This window comes from Manacus vitellinus, unplaced genomic scaffold (genome assembly GCF_001715985.3).
Source record: "Manacus vitellinus isolate BGI_N305 unplaced genomic scaffold, ASM171598v3 scaffold_103_pilon, whole genome shotgun sequence".
NCBI classification, from domain to species: Eukaryota; Metazoa; Chordata; class Aves; order Passeriformes; family Pipridae; genus Manacus; species Manacus vitellinus.
In genome coordinates, this window is record NW_021938814.1 from 289,254 (window position 1) to 299,638 (window position 10,385).

At 53.0% G+C, this 10,385-nt stretch overlaps 1 protein-coding gene across 1 annotated transcript in view; it reads right to left on the bottom strand.

Annotated features, from left to right (window-relative positions):
- Window positions 1-10,385, bottom strand: part of NIN (ninein) — a 54,713-nt gene that overhangs the window by 32,736 nt on the left and 11,592 nt on the right. The window contains exons 3-6 of the mRNA XM_029963614.1: window positions 7,891-8,054; window positions 3,006-3,045; window positions 1,551-1,738; window positions 347-493 (exon numbers count right to left, since the gene is read on the bottom strand). Of these exons, the coding sequence (XP_029819474.1) occupies window positions 347-493; window positions 1,551-1,738; window positions 3,006-3,045; window positions 7,891-8,054 (539 nt within the window). The remainder of the gene's footprint in view (window positions 1-346; window positions 494-1,550; window positions 1,739-3,005; window positions 3,046-7,890; window positions 8,055-10,385) is intronic.

The following is a 10,385-nucleotide window of genomic DNA, read 5'->3' on the forward strand; positions in this document are numbered from 1 at the left end:
TTTAAGGTCCCTTCCAACCCAAACCATTCTAGGATTCTATAACTCTACACCATTTACTTACTGCATTTAACAGGTTGCCAGAGCCACCTCCCCTTTAACATGAGGGTGTTTTTTGCTTTATCTCCCCCCAGTCCTCCCAAAGAGGATTTTTTCTGAGAGAGAGAGAACTTGAAATCTGCTTTTGGAGCAGCTCCCTGTCACCACCTTCCGCCTCCACGGGGCAGGAGGACCCTCACAGCTGCCCCTCCAGGGACAGATGGTGAGCAAGAGGAAGAGACAGGTTAAGTGGGATTTGCTCAGGACTTCTCCCCCTCCTTCCCCCCCAGGATCCACCTCAGTTTCTCACCTGCATGGAGAGGTGCCGTTTCAGCTGTCGGTACGGAGTAGACGCCGAGGGTGTCAGTGACTTCCCATTTTTAATCAGGCCATAAAAGAAATCCTCTACACTCATGGTCCCATCTTGCTCCAGGTTGTGGAGCACCTCTTCGAGCACCTGCAAGGAGACAGAAATCACATCTGTCACCAAACCACCACAGTGACAACCTGGCACAGAGGAAACACCCTATTCCCAAGGCTCTAAAAAGAGCAAAGCAGGAGTTCTCAGGTACCACATCAGCCTAATGCTGGTACAGCAACCTCCACATGGAAAACTGCAGACACAGACACCACAAAAAAAAGCTCGATGACCATCTTGGAACCTCTATTTAATGAGGCAGCATGAAAAAAAAAGCCTCATTTCATTCTGCTCCCTAGACAGGGTGACCTCAGGAATTCAGCACAACGCACTGAGAGATGCCAAACCCTCAGCAGCTTGAAGTGACCAGGCAAAAAAAACCACAGTAAGACACTGCAAGGTTATAATACATTTGTTTTATGCTTCAGGGCGTGCTGCTTTCTGAAGAGCAGGACCAGAGATGTTCAGATTAGCCCCTCACTATTTCTTTGCCCACAGTTTATATCTTTTCCATTTTCTGCCTTAATACCCTGAAAACATTTCATTGCAGATACTGCAAAGGAATACCTGCCCATACTCATGTTTTATGGAGGGAATTATTACAAGCCATGTTGTTCTAAGATGCAAAAAGTCTGACTTTTCTAATAAAACGAAATCCTAAGTTGACAAGAGACTTTCTTTGCTGAAGAATTCATTTTCTCGTGGACTCTTGCAGCAGGACAGAAACAGCCCAGAGGTCTCCACAAAGTCAAAAGCAACCACCTATGAATATTTAACCCATGTTTACTGTCTAGCTAGAAGATTCCTGGGATTAAGGAGACATGCTTGGAATCCAGGAAATGTTTTTAAATTCCAGTTTCCTCTGCAATTGCATGAGAAGACACGCACGCGACGGTGTAAGGCTGGCAGCTGCCTCCTCCCAGAGCAGCCACCCACATCTGATGGCATGACACCAAAAATATTGCTGGAAAAATCATGGGCTAGAGATGGAAACTCCTTTCTAAGTAGCAACCTGTTCACCAGGACAGATCTGGGGGAGCCACACTAAATCCCAGGACACAGGCAGTGGTGTGAGGGTCTGTACGTGGTCACTCACCTCCCCAGCCACCGTGTGCAACCCGTACTGCTCACAGATGGAAACCAGCTTCTTCCTGTTCAGGTGGCCATCCCTGGTGATCCCCAGGTGCTCACAGACCTCCTGCAGCTTCTCCTCTATCCAGTCTGGGCTGGGGGAGGTGCCAGGGGAGGCGTTCAGGTCGTCCGGGTTCCAGAAGCGCAGCTGTCCTGGAAATGGGAAATTGCTCTGCTTTTTGGGGCGGCCACCAGAAGACCTGGGGGGTCTGCACATCACAGGGGACCTGCTGCTGCGGTGGGCAGAGCTCCTTTCTGGCTCATTTGATCCCATGGGATCATTTGCCTGAGCTCATTCTGCTCAGAGCACACCAGGCATTTTGGGGTATGGATACTGATCCCAGCAGCATCCGAGTCCACCAGAAGGTTCTGCTCAGCATTCAGCTCACATGTGCCACCACAGGGGAGGGAGCCTCATGGAATTGTTGAGGTTGGAAAAGATCTCTCAGATCACCAAGTTCAACTGTTCCCCCAGCACTGCCAAGGCCACCACTAACCCATGTCCCCGAGTGCCACGTCCACACATTTTCATTCCCCCCAGGGATGGGGACTCCACCACTGCCCTGGGCAGCTGTGCCAGTGCCTGACCAGGTTCAGGGTGACCTAGAGCCGGGATGGTGGCCAGGAGGATCTTTGGGAATGTGGCTGAGTCCAATGGTCACGTGGGCTGCCAGCCAGGGGAAGGGCAGCTCTCTATCCAGGCAAAGATGGAGAAGGGACCCCTCCTCCCCTGGGCAGTTAGGGGATCAAGGGAGCTGCAAGGCCATCTCCTGGGGCTGGAAAAGCAGCTTTAGGAATAAAAAACATGGTCTCTTTGGATAGGGTAGGAGTTAGAGAGCAGATGAAATGCAGAAGAGGTGTCGAAGCAATTAAAAGGAAGAAAGTTTTTACAATGAGGATGGTAAAACACTGGCACAGAGAGGTGGTAGCTCTTCCCTGGAAGTTGTTCAAGGTCGGGCTGGACAGGGCTTGGAGCAACCTGGTCTAGTGGAAGGTGTCCCTGACCACAGCAGGGGGTGGAACTGGACATCTTTAAGATCCCTTCCAAACCAAACTATACGGTTTCATGATCCTATGACAACCAGGGAACCTTTAACAACTGGTTCCTGCTGACACCTAGTGCCTGCCGAGCTCCATTACAGCCAGCACCCCCCAGGGCAGGAGTGGGGACCAGGACAGGGGTGCTGAGCTCAGGGACACCAGGACGAAGGTGACAGAAAGGTGAAGGCACAGGTCGTGCCCTCTGAGGGCCCCTGCTTTAGCTTTCACCCCCAGGTGCACCTCCCTGAGCTCTGCACCAGCCAGGCTGGGATGCTCCATGCACCCAGCTGGCCTGAGACCCTCTCCATGTGCTCCCCTGATTCATCTTCAGAGCTGTCAGGAGAACAAGCCACATCCAAGTGCTGCTCTTTGCTCTTACCCTCGGCCTCGTACTCCTCGCTGTCTCGCGTCTTCCAGCGCTGGGGAGAAAACAAAAGGGTCCTGAGTTATTACTATTGCAAGACATCACCCCTCGGAAAAGAGACTCAGAGATCAGCACTGAAGGAGCTGCAGGGCTCCAGCAACGCCGCCGGGCTTTCATCTCCCAGCTCCCTGCGGGCTGGGCTGGCAATCCACGGGCTCTTTGATCCTGCCTTGTTCTCCGGTGGGGAGAAACTACAGTTGCAGCAAGAGACACCCAAAGCCCTGCAAAATGACCCAGGAGAGGTGACAGATCAGAGCCTGGCAGGGGGATGGGAGAGAGGGAGGGGTTCACCCTCCAAGAAAATCATGCTGCTCGTCTTAGAGGTGTTGATAGTCGAGGTGATGGGATGCAGGAAAGATCATAGAGCTGCTAGCTGGGTTATCCTCTCCTTCCAGCACTCTGTTTTTCCCTGTTTTGGCCCACATTTAGCCAAGCCCACTCCAAACCTCCTCCACTAACTGCAGCTCTAGGTCAGGAGACAGACCCGTGCTGTCAACAAACCTGAAGAAAAAAAAACAAAACCAAAAAACCACTCTTTGGTGATCTTAAGCCCTCTGGAAACACCCTCATTCCCTCTGGAAACACCCCATCAGCTCAGGCAGCACCGGGAGCAGGGCAGAAGTACAGGATTTAAGCTGATTCCCTCATGTACTACACGTTGTCTCATCCCTACCACCCTTGTACCAGCCAAGGGTATTTACTCCCACGCCACACGAACTCCTGGTTTAGCAGCAGCCTCGGCAGATGTTGCTCCTCCACCGCTACAACAAGTGGATACTTCTGCCCGCACGTGACTGATGGATTTGGAGGCAAAGTCACCCAGGACATAAAGAGGCTCTAAATCATCACAGAAAAAGTTCAATACGTCTCATTCAGATTACAGCTAAAAGCCATTAATCTACAACGTTACCATGGAAACTGGATTAGGTCACTGGACTTTTTTTAGCTCCGTTGCTTGTTCCCGTTTCAGCTGCCGGACCAGGCAAGGGTTGTTCGCTGCCACAGCACCACAAGGTCCCACCAGAGACCAAAAGCAGGTACCGCCAAATCCCACCCCTGGAAGTGTTCCAGGCCAGGTTGGACAGGGTTTGGAGCAACCTGGGATAGTGGAAGGTGTCCCCACCCATGGCAGGGGGGTGGAAATGGATGATCTTTAAGGTCCCTTCCAACCCAAGCCATTCCATGATTTTATGTAATTACCATCTGCAAAGACAGAAAACAGCCTAAAACCTGCACGAGCTGACACCATCCCAGCCCTTGAGTGCCTGTACATGTGCAACAGCCAACACTGTGTGGAGAGAGGGTCTCTGAGTGCCACCCTGCAGCAACTTATCCTTGTGGTGGGGGGGAAACTGAGGGGAATCTGGTAGTGATGCTCAGAAGGCAGATCCGCTGTGTCCAAGTCTTTCTGCACAAGCAACATATTTATATATATATTTCATAGCACCAGGTCCTTTGACTTCAAGGACGCCTCAAAACCAAGAACCCCAAACCAGAGAAGCTGTGGCACTTCCACCCCTGGAAGCATTTATGGACATAAACCTCGCTGTGTTGCAGCCTCGTCGGGTTGTTGGTGTTTATGGGGTTGTTGTGTGTTGTGGGTTCGTAGAATCCCAGAATGGTTTGGGTTGGAAGGGATCTTAAAGATCATCTCGTTCCCAACCCCGTGATGTGGGTGGGGACACCTTCCACTAGCCCAGGTTGCTCCAAACCCCTTCCAACCCAAACCATTCTGGGATTCTACGAACCCACAACACACAACAACCCCATAAACACCAACAACCCGACGAGGCTGCAACACAGAGGGGGGGGGCCTGCAGGCTGGCAACCCCCCCCCCCAACAGTGACCCCGGGGCGCTCGTGTGACCTCCCTGCCCGTGCCAGGGAGGGCTCGGGGGTCCCTTTGTGTGACGGGGGCTCGGGGTCGGCCACCGCCGGCGGGAGCACAAAGAGGGGCCGGGCCGGGCGTGGGGGGGACGGAACATCCCGATGTCAGGCCCGGCATTGTTCCCCCGGCCCCAGCAGTGCTACAGCTGGCCACGGGTCACACCCAGCAGCCGCCGGGATCCCAGGAATGCGTTATTATTTGGGAGGCGCGTGCTCGGCCGGGCCGAGGAGCAGATGGCCACGGCTTTCAATGCATCTGCAGCCTGTGCCGTTTGCTCGCCGTGGCCTCTCCCCAGAATAAGGCAGCAGCCACCTCTTCTCCCCCCCTGCCATCTGCTCCAGCCAGACAGACCTTTGTTCTCCCCCAGAATATATTGCTAATTAAAATGATGATCAGGAGCGCACGCCGAGCCCGCTCTGCTTCGCGCGGCGCAAGGTGAGCCAGAGCCCCAGCGTTGGCAAATCCCCTTCTTCCCAGATCCAGAGATCAGCTCCCTGGGCTGAGCAGCCGGAGCAGAGATCCCAAAAAGCTGTCAAATCTCCACACCCCATTTTGCCAGGCACCTCCAGCTCCAAAGCACCAGAGTCACATCAGTAATGCACTTTTGCGGGAAGCAGGCGCTATCCTGAGGTGTTATCCACAAACCCTGTGGATAGGACAGGACAACCCCACTTTGGGGGCCTCACATCAAGGACCCAAAGGCAAGGAGTTTCAACCTGAGCCTCCTAGAAGGTTTTGCTCCAAGGCCATGCCATGCTAGAAGCAACTTTTGCAGAAGAAAACACACAGAAAATGGGAGAGAGTGGTTCCACGAGGCACGGAAAGGACAGAGCTGGGATGGGACAGTAGTTTCTACAACCTGAAGGTCAGGCTGGACAGGGCTTGGAGCAACCTGATCCAGTGGAAGGTGTCCCTGCCCACAGCAGGAGGTGGAATAAGATGGACTTTAAGGTCCCTTCCAACCCAAACCATTTTGGGATTCTATGAACCTGCAAGTAGGAGGGACCTTTCCCAGAGCAGAGCCAACAGCTGGGAAAGGGGAGGTGACAGATGCTCTACGGTGAGGTTTGGGAGTCAGCACGGTCAGCATCCATGGGGACAGACTCCTGCAGGTCAGAGGGACCCTCAGGATCCCACCACCACGCCCCACTCACAGCGGGATCGACACCAAACCCAGACCCAGCTGCTCATTACTTTATCCAAAAGCACCTGAAAAACCCCCGGGGGTGGAGGTCACGGAGCCTCCCTGGGCAGCTGATCCCACGCACAGACCAGCCCTCCAGCCTCTCCCCTCGTGTTTACAGCCACGAGGGGAGGGGAGGGAGGGAAGGAAGGAAGGAAGGAATCCTCTCAGACAGAGCCTGAGCCCTTTTAATTGGCACCGCTTGAGAGCAAGCGCCAATTAAGCCACCCTGTCCCAGTTCTCAGGCCGCAAACAGCCCGGGCCGGAGCCAGGCTTGCGGAACGCCGGCGATGTTTGTACACACAACAGCAGAAAACTGGGAAAAGGCTGGTGGCTGTGCCAAGTCCCAGAGAGTCAACGCACCAGGAGTCTCCAACACTTCCCTAGGACCCCTCGACACCTCCCAGCAACTCGTTTCCGTGCATACCAAGAGGATCTGCTTTAGAAGTGAGATAGCAATGCTGATAGAGTCGGGATTTTACAAGTTTAGCCAGGTTTTTTTTGTTTAATTTGCAAGAGAATTAACCATGCCATCACCCCAAAAGGTGCAACAAGCGTTCCCAGCAGGAGACTGATCCACCCCCTGGTTACAGTACCAGCTGGGTTAATTAACTGACCTTGTTAATAAACTACCCTTACACCTCCGTGACAGCTGAAACCGAGGAGTAAGATTAGAGTAGCCTCTTCCATCAAGGGCATGGCTTCCCTAGGGGGTGTGGGTGGATTAACACCGATTCCAAGGTCAGGGCAGCCCATGTGGGCAGCACCAGGAGATGGATGATCATCCCTGCGGGCGGTGAGCAAAGGTCACCAAGAGCAGGGAAAAGAAGCTGGGTCTGATGGAAAAGCTTTTCTTTGAGGTATTTTTTTTTTTTTTTTAAATTTTAAGCTCAGCTGCATGGGAACAACACTGAAAACCTGGAAATTTCTCCCTTGCTTTCCCATGCAGGGTTGGTGGCTGCAGAGCACCCCCCATCTGACGAGTCAAGCCAAGAGATAGAGGAGGGGAGAACGCAGCAGTGCTTCTTCCCACTGGAAAACTCCCACCCTGTGCTCCTGAATCAACAATACTTGGCAACCCAGGGCAGGCTGGAAGCAGCCCAGCTCCAGGGAAATGCCGCTGTGGCCGTACTCTAACACACACCAATCCCAACCACTCGGCTCCTCTGGCTTTTCTGTCGGGGGAAGCAAGAGGTTTCGGGATTGAAAGCACTGGCACAAAGAAAGCCACAAATTTCAGTCACAAAACCAGGAATTAAAAAAAAAAAAAATCTGGATTTTTGAGCAAGTCTAAGTCCTGAGAGCTCCTGGCTGCGGAGCTCTGCCACCCACCACCCCCTTTCCCCCATTCCCTCCGCCAGAGACCTCCAGAGCCACGGGTGGATTTTGGCAGCTGAGCTAATGGATGCGGACGTGCTCCGTGTGCTCCCAGCCCACACTTCGTTAGCCACGGAGGCAGCGGGACAGCCCTTCCCTAATTGCTGGCCCGCTCGGGAGCCAGGAGAGCGGCGAGGCCAGCGGTGCCGGCACATGGAGCACGTCACCACCAGCACCCGGAGCACATCACCCCTGGCTCCTTCCCGACTTCCCACGGCAGCCACGCAGATGGGAATCTGGGGCTGGAGCAAGGGAGGTGCTGCCTGGCATGGCTGATCGATGCCTTTGCTGGGAAGGCTCCAAGGACACCCGAACCCCCTTTGGACGTGGGGAGCGGCGATGCCTGGGGGTGACAAGCCCACTCCCAACGCTCATCCCACTTCCCTGCTCACCTGCTCGCTGGAGGGGATGTGTGTGGGATGTGCCTCCTCGCTCAGAGGCTCGATGACCGTCACCTCAGCAAAGTCCTCCACGGACTCCTGGAACTCCGGCAGGGAACGCCGGCCGTAGCGTTTGCCACCTTTGATGTACTTGGGCTGTGCTTCCGGGGAGGAATCTGCAAAATTCAAGCACACCACACGTGGATAACATGATTTTTTTTTTTCTCAGATCAAGCTCCCAGGGCTGGTTTGGTTGGAATTGCCACCACCATTCCCACTGGGAAAGCACCAACGGCTGCACATTCCCAGGACCACTGCCCTCAGCGTGGTGTTGGGCCTGATGGGTTTGGAAAAAAGCTGTCTCTAAGCGGAATCTTCCTCTTCCTCACCCTTCCCCAATTCCCAGATCAAGTTAACAGGATGGGGAAACGCTCCCTCAACCTTGCCAAGAGCCTCAGACGGAAAGTCCATTAGGCCTCTCCTCCTTGCACTAATCTCCATTAGCAGCGCCGGGGCAGGTTTAATTAGGGACAGCGTTGCACTTAGGCAGCTCAAGTCTCCAGATCCCTCAGACACCTGGGCAGCCGCCGCCGCCGCTTTCTGTGGATTTAAATTTCAGCTCCGTTAAAAGAGTAAGGACAACCTGGCAAGTGGGAAAAAAATAAAAAAATTGGGCAGGTTTGGAGGCAAACGTCTCTCTTGGGGGCCGACACAAGCAGCCGATCCCAGAGACAGTGGGGCAGGTCCCAGCCTGTGCCGAGCAGCCAGTGCCAACTGCGGGACCTAAATAACCCCTTGGAGTCCTCCTCTAATTACAGGGGCTCCAACATTCCCCGGCTCCAGCTTCCCGCAGCAAGCTCCTGCCCTTCGGGGACCGAATTATCCGGGAGCGCTCGCAGACAGGGATCAAAACAAAAAAAAAAAATAAATAAGCACGTTTTTGGGCTATTTTCAGTGAGAAACCACCCGACGTCTGGAGCAGGGGGGCAAATTAAACAGAGGACCAAATTAGCCAGGGATTCAATTAGGGGAAGGCTCTGTGCCACGCTTTGTTTCAGTGTTTGCTAACCTGACTGTCGAAACCCCCCCAGGACTCCATCATCTTTTATTTTCCGCCACTCGCGGTGGCAAGAGCAGCAGCTTTTGAAAATTTTATTTGCAGAGGGCTCTGATATAAAATAAATGCAAGACTGCAATACTAATAAGGCTCAGGGAAGCGGGTCCATCACTGACAAAGGATACACGGGAAGCAGCGGGTCTCTAAAACCCCCCTACCCCAAATGCCTCCTCGGATAATATTCCTTTAGATATGGAAGAAAAGGCTTCAAGCTTGTTAGAGAGGAAAAAAAAAAAATATATTCCACAACTTAGCTATGCAATGAATTATAAAATACACAGGACGAGGAGCGCTTTGATTCCTGAAGCCTTGCACTCCATCCAGCCGTGGTGCAGCTCTAGGGAACAAACCCGGCGCCCGTGTTTGAACAAGGCCATCTTAACAAGATTTGCTGCAGCTGGGACTCAGCACATGAAAGTTGGGAGATGGAGGGAGCCGATAGAAAAATCTCGAGGAGACAGGCTGATTGAGTAAGAGCCCCAGAACAAAAGCAAACCTTATCACTCCTATTAAAGCCTGCCTGGTGGTGAACAATCTCCATCCAGCAGCTCTCTCTGAAATGCTAATATTTGTGTCGACTCATTCACCCTGTTATTTTCTCCCTCCCTCACAAGAGGGCTGGGGGGCTTTGTTTTTCTTCAGGAATCATTTTTTATTCCTAAGACAGGGATGTACCTCCATGCCCATCTGTCTTTGGAAGGATGGGGGGGGGGGACAAGGGAAGGGGAAGAAGCTTTAATTTAGCAACAGTGAAGCTAAAGCTAAATTTCCTTCTGGGTTTCCCAAAGAATCCTGTTTCCAACCCTGCCACACTGACAGTGTGTTTAACCACTGCTGCAGCTGGAAATCCAGCTGCATGTGGTCTACTGGAAGGTGTCCCTGTCCATGGAAGGGGTTGGAACAAGATGGACTTCAAGGTCCCTTCCAACCCAAGCCATTCCATGATTCTGTGAAACACAAGTGCCTTCACACTGAGCTCCCTGCAAGCACAGGAATGGGAACAATGGGAGCGTCTCCCCACTTCTGTGTTTTAAGCATTTGGAAGCTGGCAGCTGATTTCTCTCTCCTGTTTGCTCTGAGCACCCTGGGTGAGCTTGTTTTCCCTTTGTAATTAAAAAACTGTGAAGCCTGAGAACATCCCCAGGAGGGAAAGGTGACCCTTCACAGCTTGAGAGCAGAACATTTGTTCCTGCTTCGCTCTGACTTTCAAAACTGGCTGTGCCTGAGGAGATATCCCAGCTCAGGCATCCTGAAATCCCATTGCTCAGGCTCCCTGAAATCCTGCTTCCAGAGTCAGGGTGTTTTTGTTAGCACTGAGCTGCAGCTCTTCCCCTACCCTGTGCCACACTGGCATAAGGGACCACATCCTGCAGCCCCATCCCTGGAAGCA